Raw genomic sequence first — 27,501 nt, 5'->3', positions numbered from 1 at the left:
TTACATCGTAATTTACGTGAAAACCAGTGGTCAGTCTTTTGGCCAGGACTTGTGTCTTGTTGATTATAGACCCTCCATGGCCCAAACTGGTTGCCTGTCTGCTTGTTCTTCTGGTCAGCCCCTGTTTGTGAAAGGCACCACTGTGTACCAAATGGTTTTTTTTTTTTAACCAGGAGTCTGATTTTTTTCCCTCCCTTTTTAACTGGCCTTCACTGCCACCCACAGACAGCAGTTGAAACGATCCTTTACAAGTGTCAGGCCACCGTCTTCACCTGCCGGTACCATTGTCCGGTCTCCTTCCTGCGGCGCAGTTGGAGCGCTGTGATTTAGTACGCAGGTTCCGGAGTGAGTCTGCCTGCATTCGTATTCTAGTCCTGTCACTTAGGCCTTGTGACTTTTGAGTAAGTTAGGCTCACTCTCTCAATGCCTCAGTATCCTCATTTGTAAGAGAGATGCTAAGAGTAGCCGTGTCTTGAGTTACGTGAGTCCCGTAAGCTCATGCAGCATGGTTACCGCAGAGGGAACACTGGCGAAGGTTAGCCGCCCTCGTCCTCCACGGGATCGCTACCAGCCCCCCAGACCTGCTGAATATTTTCACCCTCTGGACTCCCTCACAGTACATTGTAATAGTCTTCATCCCCAGAGAGAAAGCTTCTGTGAAGCTGGGTGTACTTTGTTGCAGGCAGGGAAGTGTGTAATTTGAGGTATTTCTATTCTGAATGGCTACAAAGAAAAGTCCTGTACTTGCACTGGTTAAACCCCCAGCTCCCTGAAACCTGATCTTTATTCCATTGTCTCATTCTTCAGGGTCCTGAACGGTTAAGTATTTGTTTGCTTTTATTTTACAGAATATTCTATATGTGATCTGTTTTATTTTTATAGTTGATCTTGTGAGATGAGGCTCTCATAATTAGCATCATCAGAACCACCTAACTTCATCTGTTTCTGAACAAAGTAAATTATTAAGTTCCCGTGTCCCGGGCAGTCGTGTCTGAGTGATAACAGTGATATGGACCCATGTATATGTCACACCCGTCCTAGCATGAAAATACAGCCAATGAAATGTGAGATATGAAAGTGACCGTAGGGCCAATCTTCACTATCCCCCTACGTTAACAAATGAGGACGCTGCTTAAAGGTCCAGGGTCATCCTTTACAAAGCCACTCGAGTCATTCTTTGCCTGACTCAGAGTTGGGAAAACCAAATGCATCTCTTGGTTATGGCCAAGTGGAGGCCTTAGCAACAAAGGAGCCAGCTTTGCAAAAATCTGGGTAATGAACCTTTTGTGCAGTGGGCAAAAACCAGAATGAGCCCGGGGGGAGGCATGTGGGACCCAAAGTTGAAGAAGGCATTCAACCCCGAGAGTGATGTATGAGTCCATGTTATCCCCTGGAGGTGGAGGAGGGATGAAGGGGGTGAAGGATATTTGAGTAGAGAGGGTTCAAGTAGCCATTTCAGAGGTGAGGAAATGACTATACCAGGGAATCCTGGTAGGATTGCTGGATGGTGAGATGTATGATCCTGGATAGAATGAGGTTGGGTGTTCTTCAGCAGTATGGACAGGGAATAAATAAATGGGTTTAATCTCATGTTTAAGCTAACCTTGGGGACAGAGTTAGAATTGGAATTTTTTTCAAAATTATGGAGTAGGTGGAGGCCTTTAATCTTTACGGGAAAGATCATGACTAGGAGATTCAGTGGTTTAAAGAATTAGGTGAAATTCAGTTCAGTTACACTTGAATTAAACTCATGATTTTATTTCCTTGCCACATAGTGGCCCTATCACATGGGTTTAAATACATGGATTATGTAGATAATATCTTTCGGAATATGTACATTTTTGAAACATACAGAGCTCATCATTTAGGTTCTAGAATCTTTTTTTAAAAAAATTTTTTAAAGATCTATTTATTTATTTATTTATTTATTTATTTATTTATTTATTTATTTATTTATTTATTTATTTATTTATTTATTTATTTATGATAGACATAGAGAGAAAGAGAGGCAGAGATGCAGGAGGAGGGAGAAGCAGGCTCCATGCCGGGAACCCGACTCAGGACTCGATCCCGGGACTCCAGGATCGCGCCCTGGGCCAAAGGCAGGCGCCAAACCACTGCGCCACCCAGGGATCCCCTAGGTTCTAGAATCTAAAGAGGTGGCTCATGCTGATCTGTGGAGTGTAAAATTTTTAATAATTGTATTCAGGTCGTGCACATTTGGGCCAAATTCTCGTCTGTCTTCTCACCCCCACAGAGCTCCTTTCGAAGTCATTGGAGCTCCCTGTGCTGAGCGTTTCATGGGGGTGCAGAGTGAGGTGATGGTTGAGGCCACTGAAGTTCAATAAGTCTTTTAAATCGGTTGCTTTAGCCATCGAAGAATTTATTTCCGAAGTCCATTATGGAATAGGACACTAGGGGGCAGCATTTATCCTTTTTTCCCCCCATTTCTATCTTCACCCAATCTCTTATTTCTAGAACACTGAAATGTTGGATGCATTTTTGAAAATGCATGTGGTTAGGTGGTTTTACAGTGTGTGAGACATGAGTGAAACAGTCCTGTTTGGAAACTGCATGTATATATGTGCAATACAAGGAGCTTTTTATCCAATCTGTGTGTAATTGGGGATTTATGGACTAATCTAAGTTGGAGAAAATCCCTAATCAAAAATGTATTAGCTAGTTTTAAAAAAAGTTTATTAGTAATGAGGATGTAATGTTACATTACATCTGATGTAAGCACAAATGAAATACCTTTTTTTTTTTTTTTTTGAGGATTTTATTTATTTATTCATTAGAGACATGCAGAGAGAGGCAGAGACACAGGCAGAGGGAGAAGCAGGCTCCCCGCGGGGAGCCTGATGTGGGACTGGATCCTGGGTCTCCAGGATCATGCCCTGGGCTGAAGGTGGCGCTAAACTGCTGGGCCACTGGGGCTGCCCACAAATGAAATACTTAAAGTCTAGTGGTGCCAGTGGGCATTTAAGGCTTCGACAGAAAGACTTTGATGAATAATAAAACCAGTCCTGGTTTTGTAAGTAGAGACTTGTTTACTTGGCCTATTCAGAGTTAGGTACAGGAGACAGCAATTAAAATTGAACAGCCACGGGGCAGCCCGGGTGGCTCAGCGAGCGGTTTAGAGCTGCCTGCAGCCTGGGGTGTGATCCTGGAGACCTGGGATCGAGTCCCACGTCGGGCTCCCTGCATGGAGCCTGCTTCTCCCTCTGCCTGTCTCTCTCTCTCTCTCTCTCTCTGAATAAATAAATAAAATCTTTTTAAAAAATTGAACAGCCATAAATATGTATTTTCTTGGGTCTGGCCAATTTATTTGTAAATCATATGGTACCATTTGGTATTGAAATCTGGGAATTCATTAAGTAGAGGGAAAGTAAATTTTTGATATCATTAGTACTGCATACTAGGCTAAATTTTAAGCTAATTTTAAGTGACTGATGTGTAAACGAATTATCAATATATGATCTTGTGACAAAAAAAGGTGACCTTTAAAATCCTGTGAAATTCTGAAGATTTTTGAAAATAACCTCCCATTACAATTAAGGATTTAGCATATAATTTGTCATAGAAAATATCACAAAATAGCTAATTTTCAAAATAGATTTTTTTTAAGCTCGAAATTTACTTTCTAGCTTTTTGTTAGGAAAAAATATTAAATTACATGGAAACCTAACTACTTTGTCAAATTGGGACAAATGTTGGCTTCTTTCTATAGAATAATATTAAAAGGTATTTGTATGTTTTTTGTTTATCAGGTTATTCTTGGAAACTATAATTGGCTCTCCTATGAAGATGTCTTCGTTAGAGCTTTTAATTTTGGAAATGGCTTACAGATGTTGGGTCAGAAACCAAAGACCAACATCGCCATCTTCTGTGAAACCAGGGCCGAATGGATGATTGCTGCGCAGGCGTGCTTTATGTATAATTTTCAGCGTACGTAGGCTTTCTGGTCTTCGGTGTGGGAGAGGGGATGCTGTTTATCATGAATATTTCACTCTTTAGAAATTAAGTTCTGAAGTTAAATGTCACCTTGCATCTAATCAGGAGATAATTCTGTTACAACTTAGAGTTCTGCAAGTTGTGCGGTTGGTATCGGAGGGGGCCTGGAACCTCTTAGTAGGGGCCTTGAGGCCTTGCTAACTAGGCCTGCACCTGTGAGTCATTGTTGCCCTGCTGGTTCGCTCAGGAATCCTCTTGTGACGTTAGTGTCACTTTGTCTGCCACTTCCATCAGTAACAGCAGTTGAGCTCTAAAACTGCAATACTCGGAGCCACAAGCCGGGTTGTGGCAGTCCTGATGCCCCAGTCTGTGAGGGAGTTCTGGAAGCTTAGTTCACAGATCTTGGTGCCAAAATGTGACATTAGGTACAGAGGTTGTCTGAGCCTTTCAGATGGTTAAGAGATGCTTTTACCAGATCTCTTACTGTAAATGCCTCCTGGTTTTAAATTGCACCCCCCCCCCCCCCCCCCCCGTAGATTTGGGCTTATGCTGCTTTGGGGAAGCTTTAAAAGAATTGCCATCTCTTAAAGTCACTTTAAGTCTAATTTCTGTGGGTTAGGCAGCAAGCAAGTAAAAGAGTAAAAGTCCACAATTATTATTACATTTCAACATTGCTAAGAATTTTTCCTTTAGGTTTCTACTTTGGAATAAGCTGTAGTGCCACTTGTTATTTTCTTAACATAAAAAACGTTAAGCCTGATATTCAATGTGATAATCAGTGCATTATCTGTTACGTATTTTTCATATTTTAGTACCAAATATTTAATAACTATGGCTTTGACACTGTAGGAATGAGAAATAATTCCTTGCCTTGTGACATCCCAGAGTAGTAACATCTGCCAGTGAAACAAAACTTAAAAAAGAAAAAAAAATATTTTTTGAGTATTGGCAATCTTGGGGGACATTAAGGAAAGGGTTGAGTATTTATTAGCATATAGAAATTATTTAGAAAATCAAGAAGAGGTACATAATAAACTATGGGTCTGACAGTTTAGAGTTCAGTATTATCCCCTTAGAATTCATGACTGCTTTCAGAGACTTGATTTGCATTTAGTGCATCCTGAAATGTTCAGATATTTGACTTGCCCTCCTTTTCCCTTTAGTTGTTACGTTGTACGCTACTCTAGGAGGTCCAGCTATTGTTCATGGATTAAATGAAACAGAGGTGACCAACATCATTACCAGTAAAGAACTCTTGCAAACAAAGTTGAAGGTGAGGACTATGGTTATTTTATAACTGTCCAGTACTCTAGAATACTCTAGACTTTTCAGTGTCATGAGCTCTAATATTGATACTTTTATGATCTTTAAAATCCTGAATATCTTTGTAAACTTTTAGGAATATCCTATTTTCTTCCTTTCCTTTAGAAAAGAAAAATATTTGGTATATATTTGTGTATTAGCGCAGAGAGTTACAGATTATTAACGTGGTATGCCCGTGTCTAAGGTGAAGGAATTCCCTTTTCTTGTGCTCATTTGTTTTCTAGTCTATTTTCACTAAATTTATAATTTTGAAGGGTTGTTTCTAAAGTGGTGATTCATTTATTTTGTTTCTGAAGCAGAGTCATTATGAGTTTTTAGAATTTTTTACAGGGAAAAAAAGACTTTATGAAACTGTAGGAGAAGGAGGTTTTGAAAGTCTCTAGACGACTTCCCGTAAAAACAGTAATATCTGCTGGGTTTTTTATACCCACATTTATAAGTGAATTCCTTCCACTTCACCTCATGTCTTTAGGAGCCTCTTAAAAACCTGCAGAACTTGTGGCTAATCTGTAGTTCAGGCACCCTGATAATATGCCTGTTGTGTAAGGAAGGGACACTGTGGATTAGGATTTTACCAAAGAGCAGTGTACAGACAGTGAATCTAATGCTATAAAATAGCAATTTAAATTTCAGAGTAGTATTTCTCCTTCTGAAAGAAGTATTCTTCTTAGCTTTGCGCAGTGGCAGTATCGTAGCCAATGAGGTTTATCCGAGGCGCGATTATTGCTAATTGAAAACTTTTCCCAATACCCCGCCGTGACGACTTGAAAGAAGTGTTCTTCATACCAGTGCACCTCCTCATGAACATAACGAGTGCTCGTGTTTTTCCAGGATATCGTTTCTTTAGTCCCACGCCTGCGGCACATCATCACCGTGGACGGTAAGCCACCAACGTGGTCTGAGTTCCCCAAGGGCGTCATTGTGCACACGATGGCTGCGGTGCAGGCTCTGGGAGCCAAGGCGAGCACAGGTACGCCGTATGGCCGTTCTGCAGCGACCGTGTTCTCTAGACGTGTTGCAGATCCTGAACTTAGACCAGGGACAGACCCATTTTCTAGACCATTGCTTTGGGAAGTAAGGTCACTCCAGGTATACTTTCATACATGCCCTTTTAAGAAGGGTTTAAGGAAGAACACAAATACTAATTTGTTAATGTTCTAAAAGTAGCAGTTACGTGAAATGAATTTCAAATACCTTTTACTCTATACAGGTTTCCTGTTTCTCTTTTGTGACAGCTTTTGGTGGTTTAAAGTCAGTTGTATAAATAATACCATTAAACTAGTGCTCCGTGAGTTCTCTGTGAGTAGGAACAGATAGCCGGAGCGGCTAAACCTAGATCCCCTCCTTCACTCCCTGATCCAACTCTGCCTTTTCCAGAGGGAGCATCATCTTGTTCTCCAACTGAAGGGTTTTTGCCTAAGTAGGCATGGTGACCCCAAAGCTCCTCCTCTCAAAGAAGTGTCAGAAAATGTTAGAAAGTGTGCAGATATTTAGGAATATCCCAAGAGCTGCTAGGATGCTAGGACTGTATTTCCTTTGTAGCTGGAAACTCAGTGTTTGATTAGATGTAAGCACTCAGCTTGGGAATGGGAATGGGGTTCTGCTGAATAAAATGCTGGGCATATGGAATTTTAAGTGCTGGGGAGACCCTCACATGTGGATATTTAGAGGGGCGTAGCACATACTGTGGAGTTAAGTTTGCAGTTTCGAGATTGAGAAGCCAGAAGTTAGGTTTTAAGTATAACCGTGGAAGGAGGTGAGGTCACCCACAGAATGTGGTGCCTCCAAGAGTAACGGAGGGTGGGTCAGAGAGGAAGGAGGGAGGCCCCTCAGTGAGGCAGGAGTCGGCAGCAAGAGCAGGTGCCCTGGAGGAGTCGGTGAGGCAGGGATTGCAGGAGGCCCACCTTAGAGCAGCTTCTAGGGGGCGGTGGAGAGTGGTGCCTTGGGACGAGGGACTGAATGCTAGGCTAGGAGGACAGGACGGGAATGGAGACCATTGTCATGAAATACATCTGCGCATATAGGAAGGGAAGCTCAGCACGTTTAAAATGGTTTCCCCCCACTTCTTTAGGAAGTCCACACTTTGGAGAAGTCCCAGATTAATTCGGGCGGTGCCCTCCCTGACCACACTTCTGCCTTCCTGCTGGGTCACCTGTAGGACGTTGGGTGCCACGCTTAGGCTTGTGCAAACGGAGGACATTGTCCTCTAATCCAGCGTTCAGATGGTAGCCAAGTCAGCTTCACTACTGGGAGGCAGAGAACTTTTTTTTAAGCAAATGTCTTAGGTACCTGGCCCAACCATGCTTACTTCATAGTTGGATCACTAGGATAGCCTTTTGTCTCCCCACCGCCTTTCTGCCCTTTCTCAAGTCGGGCAGCCACGTAGCAGCCAGAGTGACCCTTGTCGCTGGTGACGACAAGCCCCTGTTCCAAACAACATTGTGTCTGGGGGGCTCAGGCGGTGAAATGTCTGCCTTCTGCTCAGGCCATGATCTCAGGGTCCTGGGATTGAGCCCCACATCAGGCTCTCTGCTCCACGGGGAGCCTGCTTCTCCCTCTCCCTCTGCTGCTTCCCCTGCTCATGCTCTTGCTCTCTCTCAAATAAATAAAATCTTAAAACAAAACACGTTGCTTTCTATCCCAGAGTGAAATCCAAAGTCCTTAGCATGGCCTTGAAGACTTAGCATGATATGGTCCTGGCTGCTACTTTCCCTTTTGCTCATTGGTCTTAACCTGCCAGTCATGTGGCTACGTCAGGGCCTTTGCTCTTGCTTATTTCCTACTACTTGAAACAGTCTCCTAAATCCAGGGTTTCCATGGCTCTCTTCCTCACAGTGTCCATGTCTTTATAAAATACCAACATGCCAGGAAAGTGTTTCTTGACCCTTTCCATCTAAATGGCTCCTACTATCATCTCACCTTGTGTTGCTTGATTTTTCACCCTAGTTCTTTTTTTTTTTTTAATGCTGTAATTTTTTTTTAATGCTGTAATTTTTTTTTTAAGATTTTATTTATTCATAGAGATAGAGAGAGAGGCAGAGACACAGGCAGAGGGAGAAGCAGTATCATACAGAGAGCCTGATGTGGGACTCGATCCAGGGTCTCCAAGATCACACCTTGGGCTGCAGGCGGCGCTAAACCGCTGCGCCACCGGGGCTGCCCCACCCTAGTTCATATTACATTATAGGTTTATGGTTTATCTCAGTAGAACATATGTCCCATAAGTGCAAGGACTTGGTCTGTTTTGTTGACCTCTGAATGAATACAACTAGTAGTTGTTGAATTATCAAATATGATTATTAAAAAAATTTATGATATGACTAAATTTCTCAGAAGTATGTGTGTGTGTTTTTTTTTTCTCCAATGCAGAAAACAAACCTCAGAGCAAACCAATGCCCTTAGATATTGCAGTTATCATGTATACGAGTGGGTCCACAGGACTTCCAAAGGGAGTCATGATCTCCCACAGTAACATCATTGCTGGTATAACCGGGATGGCAGAAAGGATTCCAGGACTGGGGTATGTCACCTGGCAAATGCCTGTGAAGTAGTCCCTTAGATGCTGGTTGTTACATTGACGTTTGTGCCACTTAGTAGTGTATGGCTAAATTGTCTTTCTGCCTGTTTACAGTAGGCCTTTCCTTCAAAAAAAAGGGAGGGGGGGACTTTAAAATACAAAACAGTTGCAAGGTTTAAAACAGTTTTATGTAGCGTTGTCAATATTTATGTTTTACTCTAAAAGTATAAATTTTAACTGACCTAAATCCCTTAAACTATTTAATCCCTTAAACTACAAACTATTGGTAGTATTGCTGCTGTAGTCATTCTTATACCTAAACATGGTATAATTCAGGTGAACAAATAGCTTCATATATTCCAGTATTTATTGACCTTTATTCAGTCTCTAATTTTCTTTTAAGACCAGCAGTAACAGGGCAGGGTGGGTGTACTGTGGGAAGGGGACTAAAAAGGAAACCAAATGAGAAGGTGAGGGGGTGTAGAGGGGTCGCTACCTCAGTGGATGGTCTGGTGTGGTGGTACTGGTTGGGTATTCTTGATTCCCTTATGCACAGAAATTACACTCCCAGGTTACTGTGGCATTGAATTTAGGGATGGAGAGAAATTTCTCTTATGAATGGATAACTTCCGGGAAAAGTTAAAAGCAGTAGTTTCCTGGGTCAGTCTTAGTTTGCCTTTCCTGTGGGGGCGGGGGGCAGTTCTTAAAGTACACACACACACACACACTTTCCTGCATACAGAATAGTTTATTTCTAAGTGACTTTCAAAACTGGAATCTCTTGTAAAATTCCTGCCCAGCAGTTGTGGATTCTATTCTAAGTCGTGGAACTTTCTGTTTGGGAGCCCACCAGCTTTAAGGATCATTTCCTCTTTGGATGATTTCCTCTGTCCTTCAAAAGAAGTCATCTTGTTTGGCCCTTCAGTCCCCATCCCTCTGCTTTAGCACGTTGCTCCTGCAGCGCTCAGGGAGCCAGCCGCTTCCTCCGTGGCCGCCTCCTGGGTTTGAGGTTGAGCTGTCGTTCTTCTCACCACCCCCACATACCCCCCCAACACACACATACACACACACACACACACACACACACGCATGCCTCCAGTGTCTGCCTGTCTCCCGTACCTGCACACACGGGTGCTCTCACATGGGCGGGCTCGCTTTGCAGTCACTTCCAACAGAGATGACATCTGACGGTTACTCTTTTATATCTCCTTTTCTTTTAGGGAGGGAGATGTCTACATTGGCTATCTGCCTCTGGCCCATGTTTTAGAATTAAGTGCTGAGCTTGTCTGTCTTTCTCACGGATGCCGCATTGGCTACTCTTCACCACAGACTTTAGCAGATCAGGTAAGTTCAACGTTTGTGACTTCAGATACTAAAAAAAAATTGTAATTTTTAAACACATTTACATTTAAGGATGACAATTACTCATTTTAAAGTTAATTGCTTGCCTTTTAATACATAAATTGATGAATTTATAATCTATATTTTTGGCCTAAGAATTCCACCAAATTTCTAAAATAAGGATCATTTTATATAGATCACTTTTTCTCTTTCTAGTCTTCAAAAATAAAAAAAGGAAGCAAAGGGGATACAACTATGTTGAAACCAACACTGATGGCAGCTGTTCCGGTAAGAATTGACCATTAGTTAATGTTGAGTACTAAAGAAGTGTCGTCTGCTACAGAATATAAATGCTAGTTGATAAGGCAGTTTACGTAGGTTTTATTCCTTATTGATTATCTATATTATGCTCTATGAGATTTATTGTCTTTTTTTCCAAGCTTTTTTTTTTTAATTTAACTAAATATTTAAGTTAGTTTCAGTGTCTCTATGATATTATCAGCTCCTTTCCCTAAATGGCTTCTTATTCAGATCATTTTTATGATACATTTGCTGTTAGTAGAAACTTGAAGCCCAGCAGGAGATGGGGGGAGGTTTGATATCACTTCCTCCTCGTCTAAGCAAATTGTGTAATTACCTCCCAAGTCCCCAGGAATGTCTGGCCTCGTCCAAAAGAAGGGACAGAGAAGTTGGTGCAACTTGAAATGACCTGAGCAGCACCATGCACCTAACATACCAGGCATTGGGGGTGGGGGTGGGGGTACTGGGAATAAGATGAGTAGAAACAGGACAGTAACGGTTTTCTGTCTCTTTCATATAAGTTTTATTTGGCTTCTGATAATGTTTGAAAGTGTTGGGAATTATTACCAGATACCTGGGTACTCTTATCCAAGCAAAGTTATAAAGTTATTTAGTTACTCCAAATATATAAATGACCAGTAGTTTGATAGTTTCTATAGGTGTATGGTTTCCTTAGTGTAGTATTTTTTATTCTTTAGTTCTGTAAACTTTTAGTTCGTGTAAAATGAAATACAGTTTAAAATTGGAAGGGATCCCTGGGTGGCTCAGCGGCTTGGTGCCTGCCTCCGGCCCAGGGTGTGATCCTGGAGTCTTGGAATTGAGTTCCGCATTGGGCTCCTTGCATGGAGCCTGCTTCTCCCTCTGCCTGTGTCCCTGCCTCTCTCTTGATCTGTGTGTGTGTGTGTGCGCACGCACCTGTCTCTCATGAATAAATGAATAAAATCTTTAAAATCAGAGAGGAAAAACTAATTTTAAGCCATTAAAGTAGACTTTATAGTAATAGGCCTAGCAAGCAAAATGCAGTGCAAACAAGGAAAACTTCGTGCGTGCTGCAGCATTAAAAGACAACCAACCAAACAGAATAACCCTGTATCCTTTTGTAACAAAGAATGTGGTTCTCTCTATTTTTATAAGGTTAGAATTTTACAAACCATTTCATATAGTCATTCATTTGTGTGTAGTGAGCTTACTTTTTCCAAAATAAATAAACAAGCAAAAGCAATATAAAGAATCAATGATATTATTACTGCCCAAAGGTTTTTATCCCCCTCCCCTCCCACAACTCCTAGGCATTTAGGTACATTTGTGCTGTGAAAAGTTATTTCTTCAGAAAACTCATTTTTAAACTAGCTGTGGCTCTATTTTAAAAGTTTGTTCCTGATAAAAACTATATATTTTAAAATGTGTCTATACTGATAGAAGTATTTATCTGGTGTTAAGGTAAAATATGTAAGGCAGCTGATAGCATTATTGGCTGTATTAACTCATTTTTATATATCTAGGAAATCATGGATCGGATCTACAAAAATGTCATGAATAAAGTGAATGAAATGAGTAGTTTCCAACGCAATCTGTTTGTTCTGGCCTATAATTACAAAATGGAACAGATTTCAAGAGGGCATGGTACTCCACTGTGTGACAGGTAAGTTCCCTTCTCTTTGGGGACTTAAATATTTGTTCATATCCCAGTTAATTGAGATAGTTAGAAGAAATAAAATGGTTTAAAAAAGTCAAAGGGATTCTAAAAATCCATCTTGCATAAGAATATATGAACAATTAAAAAGATTGCAGTGTTATTTGAAAAAATGTTTCACTTACAATTTTACTGTATTTAATAGTGCGTGTTTATTTTCTATGGGACACGTGTGTGATTTTAGTTATTTTGACAAATAGTTTCTCTTTACTTTTAAATTTATTTCAATATGAATATAAAATGGCAGGCAAATATGAGTAAATGTTTTGTGTTTAAAGTGTTAAATGATGGATTTTACCACAGACCTGTTTTTTGTTTTTGTAGTGCTAATAGAGTAAGTAGATTTAATTATAAAATAGTTTAGAAGTTAGAAAACAAAGTATGACATTTAATTTGTTTTTTGGGAAATATTAATAAGGCTTTCAGATGCTCCACATTATTTGAAACTTTTTAATATATTTTTTCTGCCTCATTTTAATTAAATTCTTAGTGAGATATGAACTACTTTGTAAAGCCTGTTAACATTTTTTTTAATAAAACATTTTAATTAGATGTTTGAATTTTTTTTTTTAATTTAGCAGACATTTTAAAACACTTCAGAACCCAGGGAAATTTTAAAAAGAGATTGCACAAATATGTACACATTTCTTTAAAAAAAAAAATTTGTTTGAGAGAGCCAGTGCACAAGCAGTGTACAAGAGAATGAGAATCTCAAGCAAACTCTACCCTGAGCATAGAGCCAGACACGGGGCCGATCCATGGCCCCATGACTCTGAGATCATGACCTGAGCCCATGACCTGAACTGAAACCAAGAGTCAGACACTTACCTGCCTCAGCCCCCAGGTGCTGCAGTTATGTACACATTTCTAATGAAACAAGCCAAAGAAAAAAATAATTTGCTTTTAGTGCTAAATTTTATAAAGATGCGGCAGGATTATTCAATATTAATATGTATAATATATAATATAAAACTAATTACTCTGCCTATAAACATGGTTTGCCATTATTATACTAAATTAAACATGACAATTTTGAATTCAAATATTACTTGAATTTGTTCTTGAAAATCATACGTCCTTTACTTGGTCAAACTTAACAAAAATTAAGATTTAAGTAGGTCAGAGAATCTCTTGATTTGGTGTGTGGCCTAACTCAAAATCTCACATATCAAAATTGGGAGATTAGTCTGAATGATTTGGAAAATCCCATTTAGCTTTAAAAATGTGTGATTCTGATTCTTTTTTTTTTTTTTAAGGTTTATTTTCCGAAAAGTTCGAGGCTTGTTAGGTGGAAACATTCGGCTTTTGTTGTGTGGAGGTGCTCCACTTTCTGCAACCACACAGCGATTCATGAACATCTGTTTTTGTTGTCCCGTTGGTCAGGGATATGGACTCACCGAGTCCTGTGGTGCGGGCACAATTACAGAAGGTTGGTGTTACCCATAAAGTGGTGTGTGCAACGGAGGCTGCGGTGCAACTAGGGCAGTTTTTGGTGTGGGTTGTTTTCTGCAGTAGGGAGGGCAAGAGTGGTTAAGGTGTTTGTGTAGCAGAATAATGATAAGTTCTAAGTACTGTGATTATTGATAAAGTATTTAGAATGTATTGGGTACATCGAATAGTCAATAAGTAAAGGAGTCTTTCATGTCAGATTACGATATGTCATATTAAAAGCTACTTAGCATCTGAAAAGAAGTTTTAGTAACAAGCATTGGCTGTATTGTATACATTTATTTTCTTACATCAGTTATTTCCCTTTGTGAAGAAAATTAGTATGTTTTGTACTGTTTAGGTATGTGTATTAAAGCTCAAACTCTGAAGTGGTTTATGGGGGTGGTCAGTGTAAGTGAGAGAGAACCCAGATTCAATATTAGAGAATATAATTTTAGGGTCCACTACCCAGGTGGTTTCCAGCTGAATCCCAAAGTGCCTTTTGCTCCCTTTATGGAGAAAAGTTCAATTTTGCTTATCAGTACTAGGAAAAGTACTGTATTTTCTAGATCCTGATAAATACTAAACCTCTTAACTGGTTACTTTCCCCCATTTACCTTGAGTGTTTCTGTGTGTCATTCTTCTGTCAGGTTTACCTTGAATTCTCTATTTTCCTGTTTTCAGTATTTTGGAAGCTACTTGTGAGTCTTGTCTTACAGGAAATAAGCAATCTTTTTTTTTTTTTTTTTTTTTTTTTAAGATTTTGTTTATTAGGGGGATAGAGAGAGAGAGAGAGAGAGGGAGAGAGAGAATGAGTAGGGGGAGGGGCAGAGGAGAAGCAGGTTCCCCTGCGGAGCAGGGATCCTGATGTGGGGCTCCATCCCAGGATCATGACCTGAGCTGAACACGGACACTTAACGGATTGAGCCACCCAGGTGCCCATAAGCAAGCAATCTGAAATATGTGCATCTGTGTGGTGGTTCTTTTCTTCTGAGGATCCTTATAGTTTCTGTTCTTATGATTCATATTGAATGTGATTAATCACTTAAAGTTTATGTTGGAAATAAAACAACCTATAAATCATTAAATATCAGCCTTTTATTTCTGATCTTTGAAGAGGAAACGTAATGCAGTTGTAATTCACAATAGAGGTGTATGCTTTTCCCAGATCCTCGAAAGTTAATCTTCGTCTCCAGCCTAGTCTTCTGAACTCTTGCGCAGGAGTTTAAATAGCGCGATAGCATAAGCTGGTGTCAGGGAGGCTTTTGAGGCCTCACTTAGAAAAACCGATATATGGGAGAAGATGGGCGAGGTTATTTGTACTGCAAAACCCTCAGGCCTAACGAGAGTGGAGTAGGTGTAACCCGTTGTGATCCATCGTCCTTTAAGATAGGGGCTCCAGACTCAGGAACCAGGCAGCTCCTTGGGTGAGTGAAGGGGGCCCTGAGGTGAGGAGGTAGATGATGGGTGTGAGGAGGGGGCCTGGGGAACCGGAGGGGCAAGGCCCATCCTGCGGGGCCTGCGTTGTGGCTGTGCTGGAAATGCAGGCCCCGTGGTTCCTGGAGAGTCTGTTCACTGCTCTGTGAAATGTCTTGATCTTTAAATGTCACTAACTGATTCAGAATAAAAAAAAACAGAACTCCGTGTGGGCCACACAGCTCTTGGTTCACCAGTTTGTGACTCCTGCCTTTAAAGATTCTCTGGGGTTGTCAGATCTTTGGGATAAATCATCATTTTTGGTAATTTAGAAAAATGAAGCTGTTGATTCACCGCTGTAATCAAATACTTTTTTTCCATTTGCATCTTAGTATGGGACTACAATACTGGCAGAGTGGGAGCACCATTAGTTTGCTGTGAAATCAAATTGAAGAACTGGGAGGAAGGTAATAACCTATTTTAACCACAGAGCATTAATCTGTATAACATTAAACCCTGAAATTACAATTGTGTTTCATTTTCTTCCTTATTTTAGAATATAGAATCACCTGCAAGTGCTTGTTTTTGTTTATAATAGAACTGTTTTGTCTAGAACAATATGAATCTATTTATTTCACTTGTTTAAAGGATGATTCTGAAGAATTATAGTTGTTTTTATTTTGCTTATTTTATTACATGAATGCAAGTAAGAATTATGGCAAAAACTTGAGAAATCTGCTAAATGAATAAAGTGAGTAAATTAGGAATGATCATAAGTTTATTTTGTAGAAGCAGAAATCATAAAATGTAATATGTGAGACTGGAGATTTTTACTATTTTTTCTTTTTTCTTTCCCTGGTGGCTTCAATCTAGATTGGTCAAAAGGAAATTTTTACTATAATTTCATAAAAATCCGTTCTGCCATTTAAATACTAGTCATTTTTAAAAAAATTTCATTTGATACTACCAGTGTATATACATTATCAATGATTGGTTGGATGCACTTTTCTTTTACTCAGTGAAGATTCTGTGGGTTCGATGCCATTTTTCAGTTCTCTTTTAGCAGAATTAGTGAAAATGTTCAACAGATTTAAACTTGAAATCATTGTGAAATTATCTGTAAGACATAAATCTTAAACATAGTGTACTTTCAGTTTACAGAGATGTTTTATTGAATACGTGATTTAATACTTTTATCACTTATGTAAGAATCTCTACAGAATCCCTAAGGAATTTACCTGTGTAATATATGTGATTATTTTATACCACAGATGTCGGATTTTTTTAGTGTAATTTTTACTAGGAATTCTATTTTAAAAGCATAAGTGCTTATGGTTAAGCAACTGAAATTGTGTGCCTAGTTTTATGTTAGTGAGTATTGTTCATTCCTACTGTCTGCCTCATTTCCTTTGGGAAACTCTGATTGGATTAAAATCAGGTGTTGTCCCTATTTAGAAACTCAGTTTCAAATTTCACATGTATATAGGAATAAAAATACTGACTTAACTCTAAATTATTTGGTGTTTGTTAGGTGGATACTTTAATACCGATAAACCACACCCTAGGGGTGAAATTCTTATTGGTGGCCAAAACGTGACAATAGGATACTACAAAAATGAAGCAAAAACAAAAGCTGATTTCTTTGAAGATGAAAATGGACAGAGGTGGCTCTGTACTGGAGATATTGGGGAGTTTGACCCTGATGGTTGTTTAAAGATTATCGGTGAGCCATCTAATGTTTTATTTTTCCTGACAGTAGATGTTTGTGAGATAGTTTTACAAAGGAGATGTTTCTGCAGTGTTGACACGGTCCGTTGTAGCATCCCTGGAATATAGTATTTCATAATCGAGACTGCAGAAGTTTTACAGCTTGACATTTGAGGGGGGGTCCCAAAATCTGTTGAATAGCAGTGGTATCTTTAAATTACTAGATAACCGTCAAAGAGTCAAATTTTTAGGAAGGAATATTTATTTTTGCGTGCTCTTTGCTATCTAGAGGTCCTTGGACATGGCTCCCTCCTGTGAGGATGAGGCGGCCCTGGCAGGCTGAGGACTGCGACCCACCGGGCAAAAAAAAATAGCTCCCTGCCTTCCCTGCTACATTCCATTTCTCAGCGATCAGTGTTCTGTCCTGGAAACCTGGGAGGAGGGGAGACCTTCAGTTGGCTCCCCGAATCTTAGCGGTGCTCCTGATTGAGCGTGTGACACATGCCCCGAGGCCGTTCTGTTCTTTCTGTCGCCCTCTGACCGGGCTCATCGGTCAGGCCCGCACCTCCTGTCACCCTGTTGCAGGCATTGCTCTCTGTCGATGTGCAGGGCTGGGCTGCTGAAGGTCCCGGGGGCTCAGTGCGGTCTCGTCCGTCCCCCGTCACCCCCCCCCCCCCGTATGTCCGCCCTCCACCCTCACCCAGAGCGAGGCTACCGCCCACCTTCCCTCAACACTCCCCGGGCCTCCTCCCCAAATCCACAGCTGGCAGGCGCGGCCGCTCACGTCCCCATGGTTGGGGAGGTGATGCACGTCCCCAGAGGAGTGACTGCCCCCTTCGCCGCTCATTCGCCGCCTTCCTGGTGTTCTGTGCAGCAGGAACCGGCGTTCGGCGGGACGTGCCTAAAGCCCTTACAACCACCCCTCTTGGTCGGGGTCCCTCTACCAGAGGCTAATTTTCTTTTCTGAAGGAATTGATGTAATTGTACAAAAAATCGGGCCTGATTTTACGGTCTTTAAATTTTGGCGTAATTATTACAGTAAACGTCCCCGCCAGCGCAGTCTGTAGGGAGTGGCCAGTGTTCGTATGCGTGACGGTGGCGCTGAGCTCGCGTGTCCCCTCCCGGCCTCTGTTCTGACAGATCGGAAGAAGGACCTCGTGAAGCTCCAGGCCGGGGAGTATGTTTCTCTCGGGAAGGTCGAGGCAGCTTTGAAGAACCTCTCCCTCGTAGATAACATCTGTGCTTACGCAAACAGGTAAGTGCGGCTCTCTTAGCTTTACTGCGCCCGTTGCGGCATCGGCTCTCCTTCCTGGGGGTCTTCCCCGCGAGGTCCCACCGAGCCGTCCTCCTCCTTACCTGTCGTCCCTGGGACCGGCGCCTTCTGAGGAGCGCCAGTGACAGTCCCGGATGCTGTCCTTGCCCCCTCCTCGGTGTCCTGTGTGTGTGTGGGGGGGGTGGCGGGGGGTCGAGCCGTCCTGCTGCCTCGGTACCCCCAGCCACCCGCCCCTCTGCACGGGAAGCGCCCCAGAAGCAGTCAGCACTGGGGAGGGGAGAAGGAAGTTGGGGGGCTCAGCACTCCGCCATGCTCTAGGCTGGGCCAGGCCTGAGGCTCCGCCCTGAGTTAGGGCAAGCTGGGCTCCACACACAGCGTCCCTAGTCCGCAGTGATACGAAGGCAGCTGGGACGGAGACTTTAAAGTTAAAAATCCCAGAAATGTGCCCTTGGACGTGTGTTTGGAATTTACATGGACACTCTGATGGCACGTGCACAGCTGTGTGATCCGTAAGACTCTTCTCCAGGGGCAGTGGTCAGATGCTTCGTGGCCAGCCGAGGATCCTCACCGCACCAGTTGACGCGGCAATTATTAGGAAAAGATAAAATCTGGTACCAAAAGAACCAATTTAGAAACAGACTCTAAAGATTGACTCTATTGAATTATAAATTATTCTGTCCTTTAAGTAACAATGAGATCTTTTCTTCAGGGATGCTACAGTTCTGGATTTTACTCGCGTGATGTTAACCAGACGGCCCTTCTTCTCTGCTGCCGCTTGCTATTACTGCCATCCGCAGGCAGACCTAAAGTTACTCTAGCAACAGTTTTCATGATAAACAAAAAAATTAAATATAGCCACATTCCTTTGCTGCCAAATATCTATACATATAATTTCTTTTTTTAAATTTTGATGTTTAAGTATATTTTTAAAAATATTTAAGAGCGAGAGAGTGCATGAGCCGGGGGGGTGGGGGCAGAGGGAGGGGGAGAGAGAATCCCAGGTCCACTCTGCGCGGAGTGTGGAGCCTGACTTGGGGCTCGAGCTCACAACCTGAGCTGAAATCGGGAGTCGGGTGCTTCACCGATGAGCCCCCAGGCACCCCAGATACAATTTCTAATTTACATTAGTTTTTAATTTTGTTTAACCTGACGTGAATTACTGATTTTCTTAAAGGTTGAATTTTCTAAGTGTGATTTTTTAAAAGAAATGTGTATGGACCTATTTCTAACAGTTACACATAGTTGAGATTTGTCAGTAAATATCAGATTAAGGCTTATTTAGCAGGGGACGTGCTATGAATTGGACTGAGAAGTGGCTGTCGGGCGGGCGAGCTAAGTCTGCTGGTGCCAAATGTGTGTCACGCGTGTGGTTTAAGGCAGTCGAGTATTGATTACGACGCCGTCCATGTGCCCGTGTGCCGTTTAGCTCCTTAGCCGAGTGGTCCTTTATGTATTTCAGTTACCATTCTTACGTCATCGGGTTCATTGTGCCAAATCAAAAGGAACTAACGGAACTCGCTCGAAAGAAAGGACTTCAGGGGACCTGGGAGGAGTTGTGTAACAGCTGTGAAATGGAGAACGAGGTACTCAAAGTGCTTTCTGAAGCTGCTATTTCAGGTGAGTGTGACACAGATCTGAAGGCTGAGGCAGGAGGGATGTCCATGTTCACTCCCGTTGCTGTCGCAAGCCTTAGGTGACATCATTCCCTGCTCAGGAACCAACTGTATTTTCCTACCATTAGATAGAAGAGCAGGCTTCTGGGCACGTCCAGGCTCCTCCCCAGACCTTGTGCTCCCGAGACAGATGTGCACCAGTCAGAGTGTCCTTGACCCTGCAGCTCCTGGCTTCGGGGTTGGCCCTTTCTCTCCTTTCCACAGCTGGAGCTTGGCCGTCCCAGCCCACCCTGCACTGTCCAGGACTCTGTTCTGCATTTTCTATACTGTCAGCGTCCTGGTAGTTGCTTGTACAGATGTGTCCTGTATCCCCTTTTTGCGTGTGTGTTGGGGGCTGCAGTGAGACGAAGACCTTTGGGGACTTAGTGGATCGTGCTGCCGTGAGCACTGATACGCAAGGGTTTGTGTGGACATACTCGTTTCTCCCGGTCGGTGCTGATGCGGGGATTGTTAGGCCTGGGTCAACTTTGTGTTAAACCTTTTGAGAAAGTACCAGACAATTTTCCAGAATTTTTTTTCCAAATATTTTCTAAACTATTTTCTAAAACGGTGGCATCATTTTACCATTTCCACTGTGTTGATTCCTGTTTCCCCATGTCTTCGCAACACTTGTTACTGTGCATCCTTTTCAGTCTTTGGAGTCAAGCATCTTAGGGGGTATAAAGTTTGGTATCTCTTGGTTTTGATTTATATTTTAAAATAGCCTGGTGGCTACTGATGTTGAGCATCCTTTCTTGTATTTATTAGCCACATCTTCTCTAGAGAAATGTCTGTACAGATATTTTGCTCATTTTTTTTAAGATTGTATTTATTTATTCATGAAAGACACAGAGAGAGAGAGAAAAAGAGAAAGAGGCAGAGACACACACAGGCAGAGGGAGAAGCAGGCTCCCTGTGGGAGCCCAGTGCGGGACTTGACCCAGGACCAGTCATGACCTGAGCAGAAGACAGACCCTCAACCACTGAGCCACCCAGGCATCCCTTTGCTCATTTTTAAACGGGATTGCCTTTGTAAACTTTGTAAACTTTGTTACACAAGTTTCTTAGATATTTTAGACACAAGGGTCTTCCCAGATTTGTGATTTGTAAATATTTTCTCCCATTCTGTGGGTTGCATTATTTTATTTTTGCATTTTTATTTATTTATTTTTTTGATGGTATCCTTCAAAGTACAACAGTTTTGATTTTGAAAAGAATATTTTTTTTCCTTTGTTGCTCATGCTTTTGGTGTCACATCTGAGAAATTACTGCCTAACCTCTCACAAAGACACACCCTGTATTTTATTCTAAGAGTTTTGTAGTTTCAGGTATTACATTCAGGTCCTTGACCCATTTGAGTTCATTTTTATGTGATGTGAAGAAGGGATCCAACTTCATTCTGACACAACATTTACTTTGGATTTACACCTGAGAAACAGCATTACTAGGTTATATATAGGGAGACTTACTGGGAAGAATTGGTTTATGTGATCTTTGGGGCCAACGAGGCCAAGCTGGGAATTGGTAGGGCAGCCTGTGGAGGGGGTGGACTGGACCCTAAGGCGGCAGGTGCAGGTCCCACCACAGGCAGGATCATTTCTTGCGGGGACACGTCAGCTCCGGCCTTTCCGTTGACCAAACCAGGCCCATAAGGTGTTCTAGGACAGTCTTCCTCACGTCAAGTAAACTGGTTACAGACTTAGTCATATGTACAGAATATCCTCAGAGCTGCACCTTGGATTAGTGTGTCGCTGAACAACTGGGAACTCCAGCCCGCCCGGTTGGTGCATAGAACTGACCTTCCCAGCGCACTGCGCATCCCTTCGGCGCCCGTGTACGGCTCCCTAAAGCATGCCTGATTTCTAGGTCAAGACGGTAACAAGCCTCCTGCCTGCGGCGACACAACTGCCCCGCACGCAGCTGAAAATACATTCATGTTCTTTGCAGAACGGGATGCAGGCCCTTGAGGGATTTTTACTCTTACTCTGGGATATGAAGTTAGCTTATTAATACCTATTAGGATAGATAAGAGAATAAAAAGGAAGAAAATAAAAATACTTGCTTTAACCTCTTTACAAACACAACCAAATAAAAAAGCTCCTCCGATAGAGCCCTCATTCCTCCTGCTGGTCGTGTGGCTGTGCGTGTGTATGTTCTGAGTTCCGGAGGGCTCATCACGCCTGCCACGCTCTTGAGTCCGGTCCTGGAGGGCAGTGCCGAGCGGGCTGAGATTCAGAGCCTCCAACGAGGTCTGCAGGGCACTCCTTAGTCCCCAGGCTCCTGTGCCCGCTGAGTGTGGGGTCAGGCCCCGCCGCCTTTGCTCACAGTGAATTTCCCGCTCGGGGAGCGCCCCTGAAGGAAGGTTAGTCTTTGAAGAAGAAAACCTTGCTGTATCTGTGTGTTTACAAGTTGGGGTTAATAGATGTGTTGGCGCCCAGGGTACCAGGGCCTTCACTGCAGTGAGCAAGTGTGTAATCATGGCTGGGTGTGCACCCCTTTATCCTCGTTAGACTGCCCACCGCTTGAGAACAGAAACTTGTTCTTGTGTTTTTTAGAGTGTTTAGTAAAGCACTTTACACAGTAATCTTTTTCAATAAATATTTGTCGAGTGAATGCTGGAGAAACCACACCTCCTTCCCCTTCCTGGGTCCACCCCGCACCCCGTCTCCAGCCCTGTGCTGGACAGTCTGCTGGGGCTCACATTAGGAACAGTGGTGAGCGCACATTCTTTCTTTCTTTTTTTTTTTTTTTAAAGACTTTATTTATTTATTCATAGAGACACACATAGAGAGAGGGAGGCAGAGACACAGGCAGAGGGAGAAACAGGCACCATGCAGAGAAGAGAGCCTGACGTGGGACTTGATCCAGGGTCTCCAGGATCACGCCCTGGGCTGCAGGTGGCGCTAAACCGCTGTGCCATCAGGGCTGCCCCGCACATTCTTTCCTTTAACTTATACGGAATATTCTGGTTCGATGACAAGATTTTTTTTTTTTTTTATTTATTTATTTATTTATTTATTTATTTATTTATTTATTTATTTATTATTTATTATTTATTTATTTGATTCTCTTTAAACTTGATTATTTCTTAGTTTCTCAAGTAATCTTGTACTAAACTCCAAACATAGGTGTGTGACATTTCCTTTCCTTAATCGTGGCTCTTAGGCCCTAGGGGTATACAGTTTATAGTTCCGTGTATACGCGGCACCTCCTACACCTACATGCATATAGTTTATCTGTTTTTTTAAAAAAAGAACTTTTTTTTTTTAAGCCCAACAATATATTGCAAATATCTTTACACCCTATATGTACCACATAGTTGGAACTCATTTTTAATGGTGGAATTATTTCATCTTCTGCCTATATCATAACCACTCATTGATGGCCATGTTGATTTTTTAAACAAGTATTTTGCTATTATAATTCTCACACATGTCTCTCTCTCTTTCCCTTTTTTTACTTCTAACTTTTGAGGGGTGGGTTATTTATTTATTTAATTTTTTGGGTAAATTTATTTTTTATTGGTGTTCTATTTGCCAATATATAGAATAACACCCAGTGCTCATCCAGCCAAGTGCCCCCCTCAGTGCCCATCACCCAGTCACCCCCACCCCCCGCCCACCTCCCCTTCCCCCGCCCCTGGTTGATTTTCCAGAGTTAGGAGTCTCTCATGTTCTGTCTCCCTTTCTGATATTTCCCACTCATTTTTTTCTCCTTTCGAGGGGTGGGTTATTTAGAAGTGAGATTCACAAGATGTGCATTTTGCTGGGTGCTCAAAGAGTGGAGAAGTTACACAATTTATACTAAGAATTCTTATACTAAGAATCATACATTTCTCATGCCTTTGCAGTTACATTTTTTTTTTTTTCCTTTTCTACCATCCCAGCGAGTCTAGAAAAATTCGAAATTCCAGTAAAAATTCGTTTGAGCCCGGAACCGTGGACCCCCGAAACTGGTCTGGTGACAGATGCCTTCAAGCTGAAACGCAAAGAGCTTAAAACACATTACCAGGCGGACATTGAGCGAATGTATGGAAGAAAATAGTTGTTCTCTTTCAGCCTCGCTTGCTGCAGGGAGCTCAGATCAAATAGGAAAATACTTGAAGTGCATGTCTCCACCTGTGAGGCAAACCCCGTTCCTCGTAGTAAACCTAAACTGTTACTTCTCATGACGTCGCCGTTTTTACTGACAGGATTAGTAAAACATTACGACAGCAAACCGGTGTCTGGCTCTTCTTTCGTCCCCCTTCCAACTGACCTTACCACCTAGGACTGCACTCGTCAGCATGAGGACTTTCTGAATCATTTTGGGGAACAGTGATTTTAAAACCTCAAGTTTTTAAACATGATTTATATGTTCTGTATAATGTTCAGTTTGTAACTTTTTAAAGTTTGGATGTATAGAGGGATAAATAGGAAAATATAAGAATTGGTTATTTGGGGGGGCTTTTTTACTTACAGTATTTAAAAATGCAAAGGTATGGATGTGAAATTATGTAAATTCAGATGCTTATGAATCAAATCATTGTTGAACAAAAGATTTGTTGCTGTGTAATTATTGTCTTGTATGCATTTGAGAGAAATAAATATACCCATACTTATGTTTTAAGAGGTTGAGACCTTGTGAATATATGCCTGACAGCGTCTTCTCTATATATTTTTTATTGGGGAAAAAAAATGGGAGTTCGGTTGGGGCTGCAGGGGCCAAGATAGCACTAGAGGTTATGTTCAATAGTAAAGAAGGAAACCCAGCCAGTGTAGCACCGTGGACAGCTAGTGTCCAGTAGCCTGCCCTCAGAGCATTCAGGGTCTTAGGTTAGCTCTGAAACTAGGAAGATGGCCTTTTTTTTTTTTTTTTTTAAGTTGGAAGCAATTCTAAAAGTTAGGGTAGGCTTTAAGCAGCAAAGGCTAGAAGGGTATTCGTCAACTGTATGTACATTGAGTTGCCGATATTTACGATCCACCAGTTTATGGGCAGATCTATCCACCCCTATATGATATTCTAGATGTGTAATCCTGTATCTCATTTCAAAATGAGGATTCTTTCCCTTGATAGTTTGCACTGGGGTGTGTGTGTCAGTGTCAGTTGGCAGCTTATTACAAAAGCCCCTGACCCCTTCTATGGAACAGCCTTTACACTAGAACGTGGGAACATGGAGAATGCTTCTGACACTGGCATTCTTACTAAGATACATGAGAATTTAACTTCATACCGCGTGGTGAGTTAAGATTTAATCTGTAGATTTTTATGTTACTGTGGAAACAATGTATGATTCTGAAAGCACTGTGATACCTACATAGAAAGTCTCTTCACCTGTGTTGCTTGTCTTACTTGAGCATGATCGAGAGTATTTATGCCTGCACCAACGAAGATGTGTTCGAATCAAGACTTAAAAATCATAGGTACCATGTTTTTTATGTCCTATTGGTTATTGATTCCCAGTCAGCATGGAGAGGCACCGGCAACAAGCGAAGAATGTCCATCGGTGCAGGATGGGAGTGCTGAGACCCAGGGCCCTGGAGCTTTTGGCCATGCCACGCTCACATCTTATTTGGAGATACTGCAGTGTAGTGTCTGTCTTGAACTTTCCCGTATTTGTGTATATTTGTAATATGTTTTGAGTGTGTTTCTCCTTGTCATCGTTTAAATTTTCATCAAGTTTGGGAAGGCTGCCAAGAAGCAAAACAACGAAAGATGAAACGGAGCTTCTCTGTCGGGATGTTGGGATTCTAAAGTCAGGGCGGGTGGAGAATTTCTTTCATGCTTTATCTTTAGAATAACTGTTTGCTTTCAGATGACTTTTGAGACGCTCCCTTTAGAAAAAAAGGTAACGGCTTCAAAGGAGAAAGAACACAATTGTGACTTGAGACAGCATCAGAGGAATACCCAGCTTACCACTGATTCTGGATAGGAGTTTCTTTTCAGAAGCATCTACTAAGTCTGGTTTAATCTGCATCCAGTCCCATTTTTCAGGATTCTTTTCAGTCCTAAAATCTCAGATGCCAGGTGTCCGATGTCACAGCAGAGTGTGAGGGTACATAAAGTATGCTCCCCTTTCTCCCACAGATCACTCTCTGACCCAAGCCGTCTTGAGTGACTTGAAAAACGCGATCTTAATATTACCCTTTCCAAAAGAAACCGTTTAAAAACCCAAACCCAAAACACCACCCAACAACGATAATTTTATTAAAATACTGTTCTGGCAAGAAGATGCTTGGGGAGGAAAACCTGGAAAAATGCCAAAGTGAGTTGCTAAATGTAATACATCTGAATATAGCCCATAGATCCTAAACAGAACGAGTCCCAAGAACTTGTTTTCTGGAAACAAGTTACATAAAGTTTTATTCAACCTTATTAAAGTTTTTACTGACAGAACAAAACAAAGTGGTCTCCTTAACTTTATTAGTACTACTTTGTTCTTTTTTTTTTTTAAAGTTTTTTTTTTAATTTTTTTATTTATGATAGTCACACACAGAGAGAGAGAGAGGCAGAGACACGGGCAGAGGGAGAAGCAGGCTCCATGCACCGGGAGCCCGACGTGGGATTCGATCCCGGGTCTCCAGGATCGCGCCCTGAGCCAAAGGCAGGCGCCAAACCGCTGCGCCACCCAGTACTACTTTGTTCTTAAGTAACATCTAATACTATGGTGTTCTCTGAAGCTTGCAATTTTTTTCAGCAATGTTTAAAGCTAGACTATCCTGGAATAACTTTTTTTTTTCCTGCTAAAATACACACCATTTTATAGTTTTTAAAGCAATTATTCCCTATGATACAACTTTAAGTCTCTGATGCGTGAGTTCTTTTCTAAGAGAATGACGCGTGTCTGATGTGAAGGGGACCCGTTTGTAACAGGTGTGCACACTGCACCACGCTGAGATGTAGTGCGTCCTTTCTCTACACTGTACAGCTGCTTATTCACTGCAAGTTCCCCTTTGATGTGTTCTTGGTTATCGTGGTTTTCTGCCTGAGGAAGTGTACGTCATCAAGGAGCAAGGTAGCCACGTGGTAGGGACTATTTATTTGTAATTTGACATCGAGTCTGAAGAATAAAGAGTATGTAAAAAGCCTCTGATCTTAAAATTCAATATTTTGTTTTTTTCAAATAAAACCTCTATAATAAAATCAAACTTTAATTGGCATTCTTGAAATATTTTAAAAAATGAGTTTGGGGAATTTTCTGGGCCTGGCCAATCCATTTGAAGGAAAACTTATTTTAGAAATTCTGTTCTTAATCCATTTAGCTGTAGCATCTTCTGTTCTCCCTTTCTCTTAACCCTTTCTGATGCCTTCTTTCCAGTTTTTTTTTGAAGATTTTTTTAGAGGATTTTATTTATTCACTAGAAACAGGAGAGATGCAGGCAGAGGCTCCCTGCAGGATCAAGCCCTGAGCCTGAGCCGAAGGCAGCTGCCCTCATCTAACCGGCAGAGCACCCCCCTCCCCCGCGGCACCCCCTCCACCACGATTCTGACTATACTGATGCTCTGCTGTCAGCATTTAAAATCAAGTGCTGACAAAATATTTTCTGCGCTTAAAATACTCCTGTAGCCTGAATTAGAGGGGATAAAAAAATTTGTGGCAGAAACAAAAAGCGCCGCAGTCCTAAATCTAGGTGTCACGCATTCGTTTAACCCTGTGCTTGTGGGAGTTGTAGCCTGCCCTGATCGCTCACAAACCCAGGGGCCCCTTTTTGTTTTCCTTTTGGCTGATTTTCTGACTCTGGTTCTAGCCTTTGGGTGCTGTCCTGTCATCCCTCCTCCCCGCCTCCCCGGCGCGACCAACCCCGTGGGTGGATTGTACCAATGTCCTGTGGTCCCGTCCCCATCGTGATATGCTTTCAAAACAAAACAAAAACCCTTCTATTTGAGGTTAATTGCAGTCATAAAATTTGGCATCATA

General features: G+C 41.9%; 1 protein-coding gene and 1 pseudogene across 1 annotated transcript in view; both read left to right on the top strand.

Moving 5' to 3' along the window:
• ACSL3 (acyl-CoA synthetase long chain family member 3) overlaps positions 1-24,212 on the top strand; it is a 65,787-nt gene extending 41,575 nt beyond the window's left edge. The window contains exons 4-16 of the mRNA XM_072813387.1: positions 3,771-3,948; positions 5,118-5,227; positions 6,109-6,247; positions 8,647-8,797; positions 10,015-10,138; positions 10,352-10,423; positions 11,938-12,077; positions 13,385-13,557; positions 15,365-15,439; positions 16,504-16,695; positions 17,820-17,934; positions 19,412-19,569; positions 23,491-24,212. Coding sequence (XP_072669488.1) covers positions 3,771-3,948; positions 5,118-5,227; positions 6,109-6,247; positions 8,647-8,797; positions 10,015-10,138; positions 10,352-10,423; positions 11,938-12,077; positions 13,385-13,557; positions 15,365-15,439; positions 16,504-16,695; positions 17,820-17,934; positions 19,412-19,569; positions 23,491-23,648 — 1,785 coding nt within the window. The 3' untranslated portion in view covers positions 23,649-24,212. The remainder of the gene's footprint in view (positions 1-3,770; positions 3,949-5,117; positions 5,228-6,108; positions 6,248-8,646; positions 8,798-10,014; positions 10,139-10,351; positions 10,424-11,937; positions 12,078-13,384; positions 13,558-15,364; positions 15,440-16,503; positions 16,696-17,819; positions 17,935-19,411; positions 19,570-23,490) is intronic.
• LOC140625911 (U4 spliceosomal RNA) lies at positions 5,947-6,059 on the top strand (annotated as a pseudogene).
• Positions 24,213-27,501: the final 3,289 nt, after the last annotated feature.

The sequence above is a fragment of the Canis lupus genome, chromosome 36 (genome assembly GCF_048164855.1).
Source record: "Canis lupus baileyi chromosome 36, mCanLup2.hap1, whole genome shotgun sequence".
In the NCBI taxonomy this organism is placed as follows: domain Eukaryota; kingdom Metazoa; phylum Chordata; class Mammalia; order Carnivora; family Canidae; genus Canis; species Canis lupus.
This window is presented reverse-complemented; position numbering and strand designations above follow the sequence as displayed.